Raw genomic sequence first — 21,846 nt, 5'->3', positions numbered from 1 at the left:
CCCTGATCTGGGGCACTCACAAGCCAAGAGGATTTGATTATACACTGAGCACATCGGGGGACATTTCTGGGTTTATTTTACAAGGAGAGAGAGAATCATAAATCTCAAACCCTGTAAGATTTCAGGAAAAAATAATCTGCTGAATGAATCAGTGTAAGTGTAATATTAATGTTAAAGGACTCTCTGCAAGGATCAATTCAATTCAAGTTTCTTGCTCTGGTATAAGCGTGTGAAACTGTAAAAAGCATCAGTTGTCCAAATAAATAAAATACCCACAATGCAATATTCACAGAAGGAAGGGAAGTATGTGGCTACTTGAGAGGCTCCCAGATTGTATTTGGCATAGAATGATAAATAACCACAGAACTCGTGTGGGTTTTTTTTTTTTTAAGCCATTACACTCCTTACGCACCTATCCTTAATCTGTTCTGTCAGCCGTGTGCAGGGGCATAAATATTGCACCTTAAAATCTGTTAATTTAAAGGGTTCCTCTTGCATTCCTCTTCGTTCGTCACGCAGTAACTTTCTATTCAGGGATCTGGTAATGAATTGTGTGTTCGGGTTGCGGCAGGAACTTTGAATTGATTGAAAATAAATACAAGCACAGAGCAGAAGCTGTGTGTGTGTGTGTATGTGTGTGTGTGTGTGTGTGTTTTTGTCTGTGTATATGTAGAGGTGTGTGTGTTTTATGGATGGCGTGTATCATTTACCACTGGAGGAAATATCCACTTCAGAATCAGATACTCCCTCAGGAAACCAGTCACAGTGCTACTGTCCTTCGTGTTTCTGTCCAGAAACAAGCAACAACATTTACGTTAGTTTTCACTGAAATATCATTCAGTTGTCTTTCAGGACAGAGCCATTTGTGACAGAGCAAGCCAAAGATCTGTGCCTGCATTGCTGCCTGTCTCATACAGGAAGAAATGGAGTGGGTATGTATGGGTATGCTATGTACAATATCTACATGACCTTTTTCTCCGTTAAACATTTATAACTGTAAAACCTTTTTAATTCACTTTGTATATGTCTGAGTTTAAACTCGTGGGGTGATTTGTTAGGTACCTTAAAACAGATCTCTTTGAGCTAAGGTTGAGCTTTGAGCTAGGATGAAATGCATGGTCAAAGAGCTGCTCGCGCAGGGCATGCACTGTCTGCTGTACTGTCAATAGATGGCAGATGTTTCCTGGGATCGCTGACAGGAAATCGATGCCTGCGCCTCTTGATCTCCAGCTCCATGTTAGCAACTTCTCAGGCCTTTCAGCACGTGTGAGGGCAGATGCAAGCGAGAGCAGCTTGCCGCCTGAGAGAATATCACCACAACACAACTCCATATGACACCCAGATGAGTGGTGTTTTAGACTGATGTTGCACCTGTTAAAAATAAATGTACACACAAAGAGATAGCCACGTTGATTCTATTACCTAGCAACACACTGCACGGTAATGACGTGTTTTACCTCCATTGTGTGTGCTCTGTGGGATAATCACCCCTTGTACTGGCATTATCAGTGCACATGCATCAGCAGATGTTTCTGCTCCTCACGGTTGTGTTGTTCTTGCAGGTTTTTTTTTTTATCTGAATGAGACATCACAAAGGAAGAGTGCTTTTATCTCCGGCCTCGACTCAAACTATTAGCTAGCATTTTAAGCACTGACCCACTTCGAGGAGAGCATCTTGAACCACATCGTGCAGTTGGTGCCGGAGATGATAAAAAGCTCTTTTTTTTTTTTTTTTTGCCATTTGAAAGCTCAGTCCATTAGCTCCACTCACAGCTGAAATAGAAACACATGGTGACTGGCCAGTGAAACACCCTTGATTGGAGTTTGCCTGAACTTGTGGAGACAGACAGATATTGCCATATACAAAGTACAGAAGACACGTCTGGTCTTACAAGATGGTGACTGGAAAGAATGGAAAGTAGATGTGCTATAGCAGGTTGTCGAAACAGTGACTGGTTCTGTTTCCATGGACAACAGATGTTCATAACTGTGTTACTGCACAGTCATTGATTGTGAAAATGCTTTGTTTCTTTCGTGCTCTCCCTCACTTCCTTTAGAACAATTGAAATTGCACTAGAAAAATGGTTGTAATATGCAATGCGATGCCAGAAAATGCCTTTCTGGTTTGAAGCACATGCTCTACAAGGTGCTCCTATTATCTATACAGGTTATATGGGCCATTCTACCGAATTGGTGCAAAGTCAGGTTGGAAATATTTTGAAAATTTGTACGTTTTATTCCCAAAACTTTGTCAGTATATATATTGTACCATATCTAAAGTACACATATCTAGTAAATTAACCGTCAATTTTTATATTGTATTTTCAGAATGTGTTGGAATGTTTTTCCTCTCCCAAAAATTGTCACTACCGAAACATAGTAATAAACTATAGTAAAAACGTATTATTATTAACCTGTTCAGATTGTGTTTCCTTCCCTTCTCTAAAGAGTATTTTTACAAATATTTCTTGAAGGTTTTCACAATGAAATCAATAAAAAAATGTTTACCAAATTTCAAAGTTCAATGTATGCAATTCATCCAAATCTAAGTGCAATATTTCTTTGTAAAAAAATCCAAAAAATTTTAAAATTGTTATTTACAGACATTGAAATTTAGATGCCAGGGTTGGGGACAGCTACTTCCCAATAGAAAGTACCCTATAAATGATGATTTTGTATATATTTAGCTTATCCCTATCTCATTTAATGTCTTGGGTTTAGACCATAACATATTCTTAGTAAATATCTACTGTATGTCTGAATACTTAATTGTTTTGTAAATATTTTTTCTTGTTGTGGGACCCCACTTTGCACCAATTCGGTAGAATGGCCAATATATATGGCTGTGTTAGGCCTACCTTTGTGTGGTGTTATGTGTGCTGTAGTAGTGTATGCAATTATGCCATTAGCATACTTATTTGAGAACTGCCTGTTCACTGGACAGATATCCACACCTGTGTATGGGGTAAACGCAGGTGTATCTCTGAGGTGAGGCTCAGTACGGTGTCCCTGCTTGGGAGGATTCCCCTGGCGATTACTTTATGATCGGTAAGTTATATGTGGGTCAGGTGAAGTGAGGTGCGTGTGGGATTTCTTGTGGTTTGATCTGGGAGTGTGTTTTGTGTGAGGCCACCGATTGTCTGCTGGGGTTTCACTCTTGCTTGCAGGACGCGGTACACAGCGGTAGTGGATTAGACTGCAGCCTGAGCTTGGCAGATGCCTTCTCCAGGATAATCCCAGTTTAGAAGGGAAAGCTTGTCACTCACCAAAAGAAGCTTATCTTTAAAAATGGATGCAAGGAGTCTTTTTATGGGCCTGCCCAAACAGGCACTCAGGGAGTTTCTCTGGCGTGGAACTAACAGAAGAGGCAGGGAGAAAGAGTATGAGAGAAAAGGAGAAGGGATGAAGAGCGACAGAAGAGATGTGAGAAAGAGGAGTAAGAGGGAGGAACAGATGCAGGGTGTGAGTGTGTGTGTGTGTGTGTGTGTGTGTGTGTGTGTGTGTGTGTGTGTGTGTGGGGAGGGGAGGGTGTGTGTGTGTGTGTGTGTGTGTGTGTGTGTGTGTGTGTGGAGGGGGGGGGGGTGTAAGAAGATAGACAAAGAAAAGAGGAAAAATGTTTGTGTGTGAGATAGATAGATAGATAGATACATAGATAGATAGATAGGATGGTTCAGAGTGAGAGAGTGATAGAGAGAATAAAAGAGACAGCAAGAGAGAGAGAGAGAGAAGAGAGGGGGAGAGGGAGAGAGAGAATAGAGGGAGAGAGAGAGGGAGAAGAGAGAGAGAGGGAGAGGGGGAGAAAGAGAGGGAGAACAGAGAGAGGGAGAGGGAGAGAGAAAGAGAGAGTGAGAGGGAGAGAGAGAGAGGGAGAAGGAGTATGACGGTGAGCAGTAGTGAGGTCCACTGGTGTATTGTAAATCCGTGACTCATCCGTCAGCCCTGAGATGCTCTCTCCTGCGTGCCAAGTGGTGTGCCAGACCACATAGTGAGTGTGTCTCTGGAGTGGGAAGGGCATCAATAATTCAATAAAACAGACACACTTTTTACTCTCACTCTCTCTCTCACTCCATCTCCCACCTTCTCCCCTTTTCTCCCTACCCTTCTCTGTCTCTTTCCACATCTCTCTCCCTCCCAGACCACATAGTGAGTGTGTCTCTGGAGTGGGGAGGGCATCATTAATTCAATAAAACAGACACACTTTTTACTCTCACTCTCTCTCTCACTCCATCTCCCACCTTCTCCCCTTTTCTCCCTTTTCTCTGTCTCTTTCCACATCTCTCTCCCTCTCTCTTTCTTTCTACCCCCCCTCTCTCAACCTTTCACTCTATCTCCCTCCCTCTCTCTCCCTCTCGCTCTCTCTTCCTCTCTCTCTATCCCTCTTTCTCTCTCTCCCCCTCTCTCTCCCTCTCCCTCTCTCCCCCTCTCTCTCTCTCTGTGGCATTCTCCAAGCACTCAGCAAGCTCTCAGTGCTGCTAAAGGCAGGGAGCCTCCAGATGTAAATATGAGACCCTGCAAATCAGCATTTGTATTCCCCCGACTCGTCTCTGTTTAGATGAAATGGGAGAGGCAGAGACAGGCTTCAGGAGGAGGTGTGGACCACCATAATCTGATTTTAGAGTCCTCTGCCAACACGGTGTATTATGAAGGCCCAAGATGAAGGTACATGGGTGTAGCAGGGCTGTAGCTATCGTTTTAAAAACACAGAGCTAACAAATGATCAACAATGGTCAATAACAACAGTAACAACAATAACTAACAATAATTGTACACTAAACAACAAAATGGTTGGTCAGTGGTAACTACAGGCCTGTTGGGTCGCGTCTCTACTGGATAAACACTACAGAATTCTCTTTTATGTTAACAATCTATCATTGTATTATCATATACATATTTAGTAGAATAGTCGAATATATAATTGACTATAGAAATACATATATAAATACCTGATTATAGATAGATAGATATACATCTATAGATATCGATCTTACAGTGACCGCAGTGTTTTGTACTATACTCTAAACCTTGTGGAGGAAAGAGAAATCCACTTTCTTGAAAAACAGGATAATTTGGACAAATCATGTCATTGGTTCTGAAAGCAGTTCTTTGGAAACTGGATGGAGGCTTTAGGAGATCCTAATTCATCTGAAACACACTTGATCTCAAACCTGATGCACTTCACTTCTGAACTGTCTAATCTGTATATAGGTTTGAGGTATACCATCACGTGTCCTGCATATGGCTACTTCCTGTTTGGCATACCCACATTTAGACAAAAAACCCAAAACAGATCCACGGCAGAACCAGCAGAAAATGAAAGTGAGAGGTCAGAGAAAGCAAAAGGAGGAAGGATGCCAGAGAGAGAAAGGTTCCCCGGCTAAAAGGCATTAGTGGGCATTATAGTGCTAATCCCGGAGCCTTCAGTAACCTTCTAATCTGGATTAGAGAGGATGCACATAATCCCAGGGTCAGGGCCAGCAGGCCCCTCATCCAGACCTCCTTAAACTGCATCCTTTTCGAGACACTTCCTCTCCCTTGAAACCACTTTCCCTGCTCTGTCAAAACACCCCCATCACTGACACTCAATGAGAATGCGCCTACACTACAAGCTCTATTTAGAGCTCATCATTCCCAGCTATATCCTGGTCACTTCACATCCAACACGTTATGTTCATCACCCTCTCTATTAAACTGTCCATGATGTCTTCTCAGCTCTCTTTCAAAAATCACTTTGGCATTTCCAAACGCTAAAGATGGACTCAACCTTCGCTGTCATTAACGTCCGGTGTGGTGGACTGAATCCAGCAAAACCCTTTGACTCCAAAGGCTCCAGAAAAAAAGAAGTGTCTCTCTCTCCCTCTCTCTCCCTCTTCCTGTATGTGTGTGTGTGAGGAATGGGGAGTGAAGGGGGGGGGGGGGGTATATTAGCAGACAAACACTCCCACTACCACCACTCAGACCTGCATCACTGAGCCTGAGTGAAATCCATGGAGCAAGACCATTAAGTCGCAAGTGGTTAAAAACAATCAGAGACCTGCCATTCTCACTGGCAGCCCATGCAACACGCTGAGCACTCTCCTCACGAGCGATTGATTACAGTGGAAACTTCACATCCTATGAGGATTTCTGATTGCAGTGGAGGGTGTCTGAACGATTTGATGGATCGCCCTTCACATGCACTCAGGTCATCATCATACTGCCTGTATCCTAGTGATGCTGCTCTCATTCTCATTCTTCATAACGTAATGAAAATGTTCAGTGTTCAGGTTCAATGAGTGAACAGATAAACATATATTTGACAAGGCCTCTGGCCAGGGTCCTGAAATGCCGTCCAGGGCATTACGCTGTTGCTGCACCGGCAGGGATGGAGCCAGACCATGGAAGCACTGCCATGCCGTCCCAACTGAGAGGTTAAACAGGTGGTGATAGAGAAGGTATGTAGTATACGTCTGCATGCCTTCAATGACTTAAAAGCACCTGTGGTGTGCACCTTCTTGTACTCAATATACTAAACAAAGTCTTGATATTGGCCAAATCACCAGTAAAGCACCCCTACTTCTGTACGTGTGAATGGGAGATGGTTTTGACATGCCCTAAAAAGGAAAGTTGTCACAGACCAACTGAAATGCGCTACCTCCATCTTGTTTTTCTTCCTCAGATCCTTCTTCTGTTCTGAAGCTCTCTACCGCTACTCAAACCGTCAGTGCGGCGCCTCTGAAGAGGCTGGCGAGACAGTAGAGTGTGGACACTGGAGAGCAGGAATCCCTGTCTGGAGGGAGCTGAGTCACGAGCACACCCACGCCATCTGCGCTGGTTCTCAGTATCAGCAGCACAGGAAATGGCCACCAGCCCCACAACAGGAGTCCTTCCCCCCCGGTTCCTTCTAGTGGAACACACACCAGACACAAATGCTACGGCTCACAATGCTACCTTGAATCGCACATTCACAGGGTGTCTCCCTGCTCTATCTTTTCCCTCACAAACAGTGGAGGCTCTGGGCCTGCAGGAGGTAGTGAATGACCACTTCATGGGTCAAAACATGGCGGGATTTCGAAAGCTCAATAAAGATACATTGAATAAAAAAAAAAACATGGCGGAATGACAATGTCCTGATTTTGATGGATCCCACCTCCCTTACGTGCACCAGGAATCACAGGTACACCTTCATCAGTGAACATACAGGTAAAAAAAACGTTCCTTTCTCAGGAACACGCTTTGGCCCCGGATGCCCTTTCTCGAGCTGGGGGCCAATCGGATTGAGCCTCTGTGGGTTGGCCACCTGGAGACAGCTGCTATCACGGCCTCCCTGGGGCTCGGCGGGGCACTGCACCGGCACGGTTTAAGGACGAGGAAGTGAGGCAATTATGTCAACAAACAGAGGTGGACCCCTGCCTCGGCCGCATAGAAAATGAGGGTCTCCCGAAGAGCTTTTCACAGTGGGGGTGCCATCTGAAGCCAGCGAGTGTAAATACCAGCCTCTGTTATAAACATCCCCGTAGCTTGCCCCTTCCGCTAGTCTCGGCTATCACCATGAAATGAGACATATGAGAGTGGGACTTATAAGAGACTTGCGTTTGATGTGACAGATCTATCTGAGACCTGAAGGCCTTCTGTCTGAGGTCTGTCTGAGAATTACATTTTGACTGTGGTGAAACTGCCAGCCAGAGGGAGAGCTATGAGAACAGCGATTTCGGTGTCCTGTACCTGTTTGTGCACACGAGAGGCAGTTTGTCTTGAGGGACGTATGGTGCCAGGCTACTGAAGCTGATAGCCAGCCACACATCTCCACTCTTAACCTTAACCACTGACCCCAACCCTTGGGTCAGATTGATGTAAATAAGACAAAGGCTAGACTGTGGCATAGCAGAGGTATGTTACCAGTTTTACACGCTTCACTAGTCACAATAATTGTTTTACCCTCAGAACTAACCATTAGCCTAACCCTAACCCAGGCTCCTAACGACTTATTTGTCACTCAGCTTGGGTAATGACTTGGCTGATGAGTTTGTCATGGCTATAAAGGTCACGCAGCCTCTGTCTACTTTACTTGGCTGTCTGTCAGCAGGGAAGTAATCGATGGAATAAGCATAGGCTACCAGGATTAGCGATGTAACATTGAGATCTGTGTAGCATATCATCACCTTCCATTTTTCATGTTTTTCAGAAAACACAAAAAACATAGCCAAAAATTGAATTTATGATATTTATTGATAATTTCACTCAAAAAGGTTATGACAAAAGATGAATTTTGACATACTAATAACAATGTATGTCAATAATGTAACACAAGAGGAATAAATTACGTAGGCAAATTTTTGAACATGCGTTTGTGACAATTTTATACCTTCAACTCTGTCAACAATAAAAATGGCAAAATAAAACTGCCTAAGTCACACTCTTGACATAGGACATTATACTACAGGGGTAGAATCACATGATCTGTTCAACTGAGGATGTAGGCGGTTTTACCATCATGAGGAGATGATTTAGGCAGAAAAGTCATTTTCGTAAAAAAATGACTTAGGCAATTATTTTAAGAAGGTGACGATATGTATGTATGTACGTCCAACAACAACAACAACAACACAACAACAACAGTAAGGTAAAAATGGAAGTTTAATCAAGTCAGAGTAATCAGAGAGACTTACTGAAGATCCTGCGTGATGTTAAGTGTACTACTGAGGAGAATACAGTAACATAGCTTGATCCCTCTGTGGCCAGACTTGGCAATTATTCAGCAGATTTCACCCTCGCAGAGCCAGCGTCACATGGTCCTGGTTGTCAGACCCACTTTTAATAAATGACTTTGGGCTTTTTTCCCTAAAATCGTTTAAGAAAGGTCAGTGGTTTTGGGTAGTACGCTTTCAGCTTGTATGCCTGTCAGAGCTGTCCCCCTACAACCCAGTACAGCCTGACAGAAACGTTTCTGCTTCAGTGTAGAGCTGATCTCTCAGGCAAAATTGCCAGTCATTCTTATAGTTTGTCTCAAGTCACAATAGTCTCCTAACCCATCCTCCCTACTTCTAAAGTGATGTATGCGGTGATTACACGCGGAAGCTGGATTCCAGTAAATCATATATGAGGGGAAAATGGATATACAAAAATAGCATGGCATCGGATTGATACATTTCTTACAGCCTCTTTTGGTTCACCCTTTGAGAGGGGGTGCTAATATTACACAGCTGAGTGTACTATGTGAATAAATGATGATTCAATTAGGCCCTCGTCCTTCACCCATGCATATCATAGACCACCGATTCTCTATGAAAACGCATAAGGCTCCAACAAGGAGAGATTCTGATGATCAGTCTGTGTTGGGATATATTAAGCTCTGCAAACTTGTAGGGGCCACTGTTGTTTTGGTGAGAGTAAAACCTTTAAGCCTCTCAGTTGCATCCCAAAAAAGAACAGACAGAGTGCGATGCATTCCAGAAAAAACCTTCTAAATCCTCTTGTGTGTTTGTCTGAACGTCTGTTCAAATGTGTCTATTTATTCTAGTATTTGCATGACTATATTCACTTAAGACTGAATTGATGCTGTGAACTGATGCTAAGAAATGATACCAAATATTTTCTTTCAAGTCAATTACGTGGGTATTCTGATATTGCCCCAATATTACTGATATTGCCACACTATGAATGTGGTCTGAGACAGAGACTGAGAGACCCAGGGTGACTATCAACCTGACAAGACCTGGGTAATCCCTCCCAGGTGATAGATCAAGCCACAGGTGACCTATGAGAGAGTGACGTGCCAGAATTAACTGATGTAATTGAGAGGGGGCAGAGCAACAGGACAGAACAATGGCGTGCTTTAGTGAATAATGTTCAATACCATGGGGTACTGAGTCAGTGAAGGAGAATGGAACACCTTCAGTAACTACAGACTGACAGCCCACAATGTTGAGGCATTGAGTAACACTGTCTGATTGAGTACCCAATGAAATATCACCAGTAAAAAATTGTCAGTGCTTTCAAGATGTCACATTTTGGACCAGCGTGGACCATTCTGCGTTATACTGCATAAGGAATCATGCTTTATAGTACACTATAAGTGTGGATAGTGATTATTCTAAAAAGTCTATACAACTAATTTAATCAGATCTACTAATTTAAAGTAAATCCTTATCTATTTTTTTGTAAACCTGATGAAGCTGTAGTTCTTTTGTGATTCTTTCCAACAGAGCACAAAAGGCAAAAATAAACAACATCACAAATACGTACAAACATTGAAATCCCACTGATCATACGCTTGAGTTGTTAAGATGCACATACTTCCCCCACGTTCTTTGCACCAGCCCTAAAAGCACCATTGGTTATCACTTTTACTTTCAAATGCTCATGGACAATTCTGCCGGGTACATAAGTGCCGCCTGTCTAATTCGTCTAATCAGTTTGTTTCACAAACATGAAATGGAAGAGCCGCGGGCATATTCCTGAACTTTTGCCTCTTGATATCTATCAAGGCACGACGCGTCACCACGTTCAACTAGTTTACGTCCCTGAGTGAAATCAGCCGGACCAATTGAATTAGACATTCTCTGCTAGAATTGCCCAACTAACCAATCGTAGAGGTGTTTATCTCGGTCCTCCTGCTGTCATCGGAAGCAAACGTGCGCAGCTGAGGGCTTTTACCCCGTGGCTGCGCGTGCATGTAACCATCCAAAGCCTTTGGTGGTATTTAATCTTCGACTGCGAGAGAGACGGCGGACAGCTCCCGTGCTGAAAATAACCTATAAACGAAGCTGTCACTATATCGTCTGAATCCATCTGTGGAGTGCGGAGCGGAGCACAACGATACACCGTATTTACTCCGTCTTTGATTCATTGCTGTTGTCTGCCAGCAAATTCACATAGGCTGCAGTCCGTTTGAGGCTGCAAGAAAAAAGGGTGCGTAACACCTGTTAGAGACTCAAAACAACTATTGGCTATAGACTAGTTGGACGGATTTCCGCGTGAAGAAGAGAGTGACGAGTTTGAGAGTGGGGAGTTGCTATTTGCTGGCCCCACGGGTGTACTGACGCTAACTAATCTCCGAAAGCAAAAATAAAGCCGTTTACATATCCGTTTATTCCTAAGCCCGACTGCTCTCCGCCACGAACAACGGACATGGATGGAAAGGAATTTACTGTGACGAGAGCGCTGAGTGGATTTGTGTGGCTGTGCTGCTCCCTTGGAAATTAGAACCTTATAAGTACATCTTTGTGAGACACTACAGGATTCATATTTTTGTTTTCAAATCCAACTTTGACCTTTCTTTTGTGCAATTTGGAATTATTAAACAGGAGGTGATTACTTTTGAAAATGGGGAAAGAGGAGTGCAAAACCATGTTGGATGCTCTGAACAAAGTGACCGCTTGTTATAGGCATCTGGTCATAGCTCTAGGTAGCACTTCAGATTCCCAGAATCTACGTGAAGAGCTGAAAAAGACCCGCAAAAAGGCACAGGAGTTGGCTGTAGCCAATAGGACTAAACTAACCACTCTTCTGAAGGATAAGAGCATCAGCAAGGACGACCGAGTCGAATACGAGCGGCTATGGGTGCTCTTCTCCAGCAGCATGGAGCTCTTGGAAGTAGACATGAAAAGGTCTCTTGAACTCGGCCAGGATTTCCCGCTAAAGGTGCCCACTCGGCACCTGATCCAGACGGGAATGACTGGAGCTACAACCACTGTGGCCGCTCGGGCCATGAGCGTACAGAACATGAAGTACGACGCCGACGCTAACATCGACACAGCGGACTTGAAAGACCTGGAGACCGAGATCGTGCAGGTCGGGCAGATGAGAGAGGAGATGGAGATGAAGGTTCAGGTAGCGCCGTGGGCTGTAGAGGCGAAGCAGGAAGCGGGTGCAGAGCTGAAATCCACAGTCAGTGTTGGCAATTCCTCAGTCGGCGTTATATCTATCTGCGAGGAAGAGCCAAAGGATGGAGAGGAGGGCGAGTCTGGCATCATGAAAATCTTTGCCGGAATCATTTTTGCTGTCGTTTTACTCATCGCTGGTATTTTAGGATACCTAGTGATTAACCTTTCGTGAACTACACGAAAGATGTAGTAGCATTCAGAGTGTTATTCTTTTGAGCGAACACTGGACAATCTACTGATGTGCCCCAGAGATACCATGACTATGTCGAGCAAAGGTAAAAGCATCTCAGTAATAGTGTTTACCCATGCACAACAGGGAAAAGAGATACGTGTCTGCCAGTTCGACTGTGGTGGCCCATTGCTAGTTAAATGTAGAGGTGTGAGTGGATTTGTTTGCTAATATGAGAATAGATGAAAACAGTAACGTTAATGCTGTTCAGCAGTCCCTCGGCGTAAAAGAAGTAGGCTAGCCCATCTGACACAAAGATGGGCAATACACCAGTGTTAATGGTTTGGACAACGTCGATATCGGATGTAATCCGAATGGATTAGTCAGAAGCGTGTATGCATTAATGTTCAAAGTTGAATACATCGCCCAACAGATAGAATATTCACTTTTTAGTGAAACGTGCTGTTTGGAATGTCTCAAAGTAGATACAGCTAGCCGGCTTATTGGAAAACAGTACATTAATGGAGCTTTATCTGTGCGCAAAGACTGAGGAGCTTTTTGAAAAAGTATGAAAGTATTTGTCGCCTCTCTCTAACGCCACTTTGTCCATGCACCTTGAATGTCATTTTTTTTTCAATTTGTTGGAGTAAACTGCCCAGACTAGCTTAAATCATATTCCCGACGTCCTTTTAGCATAATAAGGTCTCATCCAAATTTAGTATGTGCTCTCTTATTCAGGATTACAGATTCTTATGCTTAGTTTTATTGGTTTCTGGTTTTATTTTTCAAAAGGCCTCTCAAATCTATTGTACAGCTCTCTGCCAATGAAGATGTGTGCAGTGTCTGCTTATAATCACGACGGGAGTGAGCTGATTTGTATATAATTGTATTATTTGTTGAAATAGTGTATATACAATAAAATATATTTATTATATATAAACCTGCATACATGTTCAGAATTATTCAATATAACACTGACAGTGTTGATAGTATACATTTAATTGCCTCTCCTCCATAGAAGTATTTAATCATGAAGGAAGGCATGTGATGCTTGTGTGACCGGTGTTAATGTAAGTGTTAAGCATTAAAGTACATTATTATGCAATTAACTGTTGACAGGAAAGGTCTCTGACAGGATCTTTGCCTATGCCAATGGGCATACTGGTGCATTTAGTGCTTAAGGACAGGTCTGTGACAGGATCTTTGCCTATGCCAATGGGCATACTGGTGCATTTAGTGCTTAAAGGATAGTAGTGGCAGAAATAGACACTGGGGAACATCACATTCCTAATGTGATTAAGTGTAAGACTTTAATTATGGTGTGAGCTGGACCCTCTTTTGGAATAGCTTCTTGGAGCACAGCTAGGGATCAGTATGAGTGTGTGTGTGTGTGTGTGTGTGTGTGTGTGTGTGTGTGTGTGTGTGTGTGTGTGTGTGTGTGTGTGTGTGTGTGTGTGTGTGTGTGAGTGTGTGTATGTGTGTGTGTGTGTGTATGAGTGTGAGTGCGTGAGCGTGTGTGTGTGTGTATGCATATGATATGTGAGGTGTGGGGTGTGAATGACGCAGAGACACAAAACCAACCCTTAACTGGTGGATTATCAAAAAACAGTCGGATGCTTGCTATTTGCTGTGTTGTCTCTTGCCCACTGCCCACAGAAACATAACCACATTCCCTATAGATTTGGAACAGTGTATGGCACCAGCAATGGTAAAAATCACAGGAAAGCATCAGCTGTATGCTACTATGCCTTCCACATATTTATCTGTCATCAACACACCGCAGACACATCAGCTGCTCAGCCCTGTAGGCGGGAGATTTCAGTCAATAGCAGCTAATTTACGTTTCACAGTCGTCAACAAGGATCTTTAATGGAGTTGCACCATTATTGAAATGTTCTGCTAAATTATGTTAAATTACAGTACCACTGGCTCCTGAAAAAAAAAAAACATTGTACAACCACTCTACACGAACCTCGACTGTTCTGTGGAAAATTGCTGTAATCAAACAAAACAATGAAAGATTTTTTCCTTCATTGCTAATAGTAATGGCTTCATTAGGGGAGGAAGAACTCCAAACCCTAAAAATGCCACAGAGCGGCTTAAAGTTAATTCACACAAGCGTTGAAACTCACAAAGCATGTATCTAAGATTAATGCGTCAACTTAATCCTCCATTAATGCACGAAAAGCCTAATTCCAAAGAGATGGTTGAACCAATTCAGTCCAGATATAAGGCATAAGGAAGTGGTACATTACATGGTAAACTAATAATCATGCAAGGTTTGATAATTTGGTATTTGCTTGGATTAAGTTTAAGACCAAGGCAGCAGTATTTGGTGGTCTTAATCTGAATACAAACACAGCTTCCATTACTACATTTGACTGACAGCTGCTGTATATAATACACACATTATTGACCTTTGTATTGTTTAGTAAACATATATATGTGTTGATGTAATGCAACAATGCATTTGATTGATTTGATTGGATATCCTGTAATAACTAACTTAAGTGAAACCAACAAAACTTTAGTAAGTCATTTAAATATTTTCTGGTCAAGTCAACCGTAATTGATCAGGCAGTGTTCATCTAACTAAACAGACATCCATTACACTGACCAACCTTACATATGTAATTCTTACTCAAATGCATGTACTTACACCACCTGAACAACTCCTTGAAGTTCCAACTTAACTGACTTGGATAAGCAGTACTTAAATCGTTTTCATTGTTGTAAAGCTAGTGAATTCACGTTGGACTTACTAAACCTAGTTATGTCAACAAATTCCACCCCCATGTAGTTAAGTAAATTCAAATCACAATACGTTGATTCTATATTATTATTTGTTACCACAATCACAAATATTTAAAACCACAAGCTTTGAACTTGTTTACCATAAAAACACTAACGGTAGCATGGTTAGTACTACACCTGGGAGTAATACCTTAAAATTACTCCTCCATACCGAGGTTTCAACTGGTTGTTGTCTCCATTTTCGAATCCTTTGTACATCAGAGGACCTAAAAGTTTGCTGCCATATCTTGCGATTGGTTCTATGACTGGTTGGAATATTTTGAGCCTTACAATTACTGAACACTGTACAAACCATACAGCTTTTCCTTTTAGATGACCCCATCTATGTGAATGAACAAATGCCCAGTTAAAATACTACAAAATAATATTTTGCTCCCGGCTCCTGCAGCATTATAGGGGGGACAAAAATCAGTGCATTGAGTTTTCTAAAATGAATACACAAAGGAAAAAAGACTAGTCTTAGAAATCTTATTCATGGTGCTGTGACCAAAATGTCTCTCATCCTCCTTACTACAAGTCTCAATATTCGGCGCTCCATTTCACACTGTTAACCTCCTATTCTGCCACTGACATACATTCAAATTTCTCATTTGTGTTTTTGCGAGTTTATGTTGTTCTTTCTTCCTGTTGTTAACATTTGAAACTCTAAACATTTAGTACATCTGATCTATTCTTCACTAACAGTTCAACTTGCAGATACAAAATGCAGTTTTCTGCCAGATGATTTGGGCTGGAATCGGGCCTCCAAGTTCCCTGAGTGCTGCTCAGGAGCACAACACTTGTCTAAAATGTTCCTGCATAGTGAATTTCTTTCCCTGACCTCTGGATTTTTCTGAAAAGTTAGTATTTTTTCTTTTTTGGGATTTAATGGTCAGGACCCAAGTCTGCCAAAACATGTGTATGAGCTTCAGGTTCTGTTGTAGTCCCTCTGCTAATGGGGACAGCAAAACCAAGTCGTCTTCAAAGAGAAGAAATTTTATTTAGTGAGGTGCAAGTTTACAGCCCTGTCTTACTCCACGTCTCTGAAAGGAAGCTTCTGTTTTCTTTGTTCCAGCTTTAATTGAGCACTACCCATTAGTGTACATTGAATTGATCAGATCGTATGTTTTCCCTCTGATACCACTTTCAAGTGATTTTAGGAAAAGGCCGCTGTGCCAGCCTGAATCAAAGGCTTTTTGACAATTCACAAAACAGGCCTAAGTCTTTGCATTATTTGTGTGCCCTTAATTGTCAATTACTGTGTTTAATGTGAAGCTATGATGTGTAGTTCTAAATTTAGTGTTGTGTGATGTTCTGTGATGAAGTCTATGATTCGTGAATTTAGGATGCTACATAAGACTTTTCCTACACCTGAATTTATATAGTTCCCCCTTTTGTGGATCTGTCTTGTCTCCACTTTTAAATATGGGTGTTATCAGTCCTTCATTCCATACTTCAGGAAAGAAGCCGGTTCTAAGCCCTAAATTGAAAAGTTTGTTTTAATTGATTTGATTTGATTTGAATTCATAGTCTGCATGTTTAAGCATCTCATTTAGAATGCCGTCCGGGGCACAGACTTTTCTTGTCTGGAGGCCTGGGTTTTTGGGTGGATAATTGTCTTAGTTTTTCCTAATGTTTTTTACATTCTGAGTCAAACCATTTTTCTTGTATTTTCTTTTTTTTTTTTTTTAGGGGGTAGGTTTGGTTTTTGGAAAGGTAAGTTTGATTGTTGTGCCACAAGATGTGCTTTGTGGCTATGTTTACTCCTTCTTTACTGCTGTTCTTGAGTTTCATGGCTACTCATTGCTTCCTGATATTCAGGTATTCTGCTTTGCGCCCATCTTTTATTGAGTTGTTATGTTATATAAATTACTGGAGTTAGAACATGGTTGGTTAGAGTGGAGTCTTTTTAGGTGTATTCTGAGCTGGTTATGGTCTGAAAAAGGGGGTTGTTGCCTGACTGTGACTGCTCTGAGCGAGAAAGGGTCCAAATATGTTAATGCGTAATCTGCTGTGCTACTGCCCTGAGAGGCGCTGTAGGTGTAGCGGCCAAAGGAGCCCCCCTCTTAGGCAACTATTGACTATGTACAGACAGTGGGACCAACAGAGCTGCAGTAGTTCTTTCCCCTTTCTATTTGTTAATTTTATCATAGTTATTCCTTAATGGAAGAGTAAGACTGGTGTGAGTTTTGTTATTCATGTATTTGTCTCTGTTTGTGCTAGTAGTGTGTGCTTCTTCAGCTGTGTGTGCATACAGATCACCTACAATTAGGATGTTTCCCTGGGTTTGGAAGTGGGTGATTCAATTGGAGGGATGTAGATTGTCCATAGGAATATGTTTTGGGTATTGGAGCTCAGGTTTTAAAAAAAAAATATATTTTTTAACTTAAGCCATATATAATGTTCACCTTCTCTAACAAGTTCAATATAATTTGTATATTTAGCTTTAAACCAGATAAGGATTCCATCCCTGAGGTCGTTCCCTGTGTCACTCCAGGGCAGCCATTTGGTGTAAGTGTCCCTCTCTCCCCCTCCCCCTCCCCTTGAACTCATTAAATAACTCGTTACTTTTTAGTCCAAAGGCTGATGATCTTAACCCTTGGACGTTCCCTTGGCTAATTACAAAGGATTCGTATTGTTTCATGCTGCAATATGAGTTATTGAATTTGTTGTTGTTTTTTATACAGAGTGGAGTGCATTTCTTTGATTCTCGCTCTTCTGTATATCTCTCTCTCTGCATCTCTCTCTCTCTCTCTCTCTCTCTCTCTCTCTCTCTGCATTTCAATTAAATGTCATTGTCTTTATTGGAATGACTGTCCAATACACCATTACCCAAGCACTTAAGCAGTAACAACAATAATAATAGTAATACAGGGAAAAATGTAATAATAATAATTAAGTAAACATAATCAAGTAAAGTTAAATTCCATAAGATATACATATAGCAAATACAAGTAATGGACAGTTAGAAAAAGGGAAACCCCGTAGTTAATGTAATTTTCTTTATTCCTTTCTTTTAGCTGTTTCAGTTTTGAAGCAATGGTTGAATCTTTTTTTTTTTAAATTTTAGTTGAGCCCCTGTTTTTTTTAATAAATAGTTTAAAGGCTCTCTCTCGGGGTGTCCACCCCCTCTGCTCAAACTTCACTACCATAACATCGTATTGGTTTCAGTAGTGAATCAAAAATTTGTAAGCAGTGTTTTATAGGATGGTTATATTTTAGTGATGAGTTCCTTAGCATGTAGTATGTTGTTCTTGCCTTTTCAGTTAAATATCTTATTACACCATCAAAATGTCCTGTAGATGAAATCATTAATCCTAAATAACAATATATTTTTAGCTGTTCAAGTTTTTGTTTGCCAGTTGTGATCCTATAAACACTATTAAGTATGGTGTGTCTTTTCTGGAATATCATGATTTTGGACTTATCCTGGTTAATTGGAAGGGGAGGCCTTGTTAGACTGTATTAGTTAAGAATATTTAGACTTTCCTGAAGCGCCTCTACACTAGGGGAGTGTAGGAGAGGATTGTCAGCAAAAAGCAGGCCTTTCATTTCTTCATTTAGAAATATAAGACCTGGGGCCGCAGATCTTTCAAGCTCTGTAGCCAAATCATTGATCTATATGTTGAATAAGGTTGGCCTTACTCAACAGCCTTGTCGAACTCCTTTTGTCTGGTCGAAATATCAGTTATTCTGTTGTTAATTTTTAGACAGCATTTATTGTTTTTTATACCTGTGTTTAATGATGTCATACATTTAGTCTCCAATTCCACTATGAATTAGTTTCAACATAAGTCCATCATGCCATACTGAGTGGAAAGCGTTTCTAAAGTCTATGAAACAACCAAATATTTTACCTTTTTAACATTTTGTACTGGTCTCTCTATGAGTGTATGGGATGTGTATATATGAACAGTTGGTCTGTTATTTTGAGAAAAACTTATCCGGGATGAATTTATGATATTATTATGCTGGATAAATTGTGTTATTCTGTTGTTCAGGATGGCACAAAATAAGTTCCCTAAATTGCGGCCTTGTGTGAGGCCTCTATAGTTGTCAGGTTTATGTTTGTCACCTTTTTTTATGAATTGGTGTGATGTGGCTCACCTTTCCATTGTTCTGGAAAAGGGGTCTGACGACAGGATTAAATTGAATAATTTCAAGATTGTCTCTCTTAATTTAGGTGTGCTGTGTTTCAGCATTTGATTGTACCCTCCATCTACACCACATCATTTTTTGTTCTTGAGGTATTTCAATTTTGTATTCAATTTGTTTTCTCAACTGAGCATTTAAGGCTTTTTGTTCAGAATTCAGGTTACCTTTTTGTATAATTTTCAAATGTTCTATCCATTTTCTACCATCAACTAATGGGGTGACTTTTTTCTTTTTTTTTTGTTCTATCGAAGTCATTCCAGTAGGTCCCGAATGTGTTGTGTATACACAGTTGCTTAACAAAGTGGATTTAACACCTTTCTCATCTCTTACTGTGAGTGTGGGTGTGGGTGTGTGTGTGTGTGGGTGTGTGTGTGTGTGTGTGTGTGTGTGTGTGTGTTTGTATGTCTTCAATGTATCACACTGTTTTGGGATTAAACTAAAATATAGTCACATATTACACAATACCTCTGTTTTATTGTTTATAATATAACTATTAGTATACTGTGTATCTGTCTCTGTGTCTCTGTGTTTGTATGACAGTTGCTTAACAAAGTGGATTTAACACCTTTCTCATCTCTTACTGTGAATGTGGGTGTGTGTGTGTGTGTGTGTGTGTGTGTGTGTGTGTGTGTGTGTGTGTGTGTGTTTGTATGTCTTCAATGTATCACGCTGTTTTGGGATTAAACTAAAATATAGTCACATATTACACAATACCTCTGTTTTATTGTTTATAATATAACTATTAGTATACTGTGTATCTGTCTCTATGTCTCTGTGTTTGTATGTGTGTATGTGTGTCTGTGTGTCTGTGGGTGCGTGCGTGCATGCATGTGTGTGTGTGTGCTGTTGAACTATAGCTGTTTTTGTTGCGCTAGCATCTCATGAACAAATGTCTTAGGGGTCAAGCCTTACAAAACTAAGTCTTTTAGACTTGAATAAGCCGGTATCATGACCATTAGTCCATAGGGATTATGTGTATATCATCTTAAAGTTTCCTATAATAGAGTGAAAGACTGCCATCTCACAGGCTGACAAGACGTTGCTATGCTTGAGCGCCTGATGAGCCAAATGGTTTACTTGGGTAACCCCGGTTTACGACATCATTCAACACCAAATTTCGGTTATCAACCCCGTGCTCACGCCTAGACCAGCCAGTCTTCCTGACCCCTGCTATGCCAACAGGATAGAACCTCGGCAGAAACACCATTGCCACGCCGGGAAAATCTCACCCTCTCAGATAACACCTTACTATCAAAGCGATTCCCACCATTTGTGGGGGTCAACTGCCTGTGTGGAGGGGGGAGAAAGGGCCGAGGACCTGTCTCATCCATCCAAAATGACAAGAAAGCTGTCACCCAAACCTAGATCAAAACTAACCATCCATCCAAATTGTCATATTAATAACCCTTTATGACCTTTATGACCCCTCATTACTCCAATTATGACACATACCGACCTCTAAAGACTACTCCTGTGTTATCATAGCTGGAAAAGCCAGATGTAAACAAAAACCTTCCTCTCTCCCTGCCATTTCTCACACTGGGCAACATAACCTCATATGCTACGTTGTAAAAATCACATTCAAATATATGAAATATCCCTTCAGGCTGGAAGGAAAGCTACAGCTTGTTCTCCTGACAATTGAGACATCAGCGATGGCTACAGTAAATAAAAATGCTTCCCCAGTATGAGTAAGCCATCAGACTTCGTCTTATTTTGAATCCTCTCTGCATTAACCTGTCACCTTCTCTCCACAGCAAGAGCAGCGCAGCCACTGTGAGGAACATGCTGTATTCTCTTCTTTGTTAAACCTGGCAATATTAATGGGCATTTCGCTAAAGGGAGTCCCTGCCTTTTATAATCCCACTCAGGAACACAGCCAATCACGTTAGTTGTGGCACCTGACACAAAGCAGTCCAGACAGCAGTCAAACGGTAATCCCGGCTACAGTGCATGAGGTAAAAAGTTGCTCTCAGTTCAGCAGTGCACGTGCCTCTTGCCACTTCACTCCCGTGCTGATGTGATGCGATGTGTTGCGATGCAGACTCAGGTCAAAGTGCGTCGACATAGACAGCTGTTTGTATTTTCCTGTCTCTCTGTTTGCGGTGATGTGTCCCATTGCAGTGGCTTAATGTGCCGGGTTTACTGGATGGTCTGAAAGGTGGACCATTGAAAGGTGATTATGGCTTTGAAGTCTAAATGGTGTCTGTAAAAAGCAATCAGTTAAAGATCATCTGCACAAATGCCATTGCTGCACAGAATAATGAATGCTTATTCAGCTGAGGGATATTGTTTTCCAAACCAATACTAACATCAACCATAATCTCCAATACAAAGCTAATTACCAGATACCAAAATGTAGTCATCCATGTCATTACAAAATGAACCTTCTGTATATCAGTAATAGCTGGTAAATACATTGACGAAAGACGAAAGTCTTATCTTTATCTGACACAAGTGACACTATGAGATGTTAAGCAGTGGTGGGGACATTTATGTGTTAAAACACACTATATGAAATCCAAAGGGCTAATGTCACAATGAGATGGCAAATCATCAACAGCACAAAGCACAGACGAATTTAGAGTGGAATCTTGCTAGAAGGCTTTGGAGTTTGGCCAACACGATTGGTCTGACTCTAAAGGTAAATCCCGATGTTCCTGAAAAGCTCGGCCTCAGAAAAGAGTTGATGTCTGATAATCCTGTAATGGAAGGACCCATCTGTTAATCATGGCATGACACACCAAAGGCAGGGTGTGGGTGTATGCAGCAGGTGTGCTGAAAGCATCTCTGATCATATCTAAAACACTAAATGAATAAATGGACTGCATGCATAGAGTAATTCAGCTACAAAGCAGACACACTTAA

At 41.5% G+C, this 21,846-nt stretch overlaps 1 protein-coding gene across 1 annotated transcript; it reads left to right on the top strand.

The window, feature by feature from the left end:
• The first annotated feature begins 10,571 nt into the window (after positions 1–10,571).
• On the top strand, positions 10,572–13,135 carry LOC105908103 (regulator of G protein signaling 9 binding protein). Its single transcript, XM_012836574.3, has one exon. The coding sequence runs from the start codon at positions 11,302–11,304 to the stop codon at positions 12,031–12,033; it is 732 nt and encodes a 243-aa protein (XP_012692028.1). The 5' UTR covers positions 10,572–11,301; the 3' UTR covers positions 12,034–13,135.
• Positions 13,136–21,846: the final 8,711 nt, after the last annotated feature.

Source organism: Clupea harengus, chromosome 6 (assembly GCF_900700415.2).
Source record: "Clupea harengus chromosome 6, Ch_v2.0.2, whole genome shotgun sequence".
In the NCBI taxonomy this organism is placed as follows: Eukaryota; Metazoa; Chordata; class Actinopteri; order Clupeiformes; family Clupeidae; genus Clupea; species Clupea harengus.
This window is presented reverse-complemented; position numbering and strand designations above follow the sequence as displayed.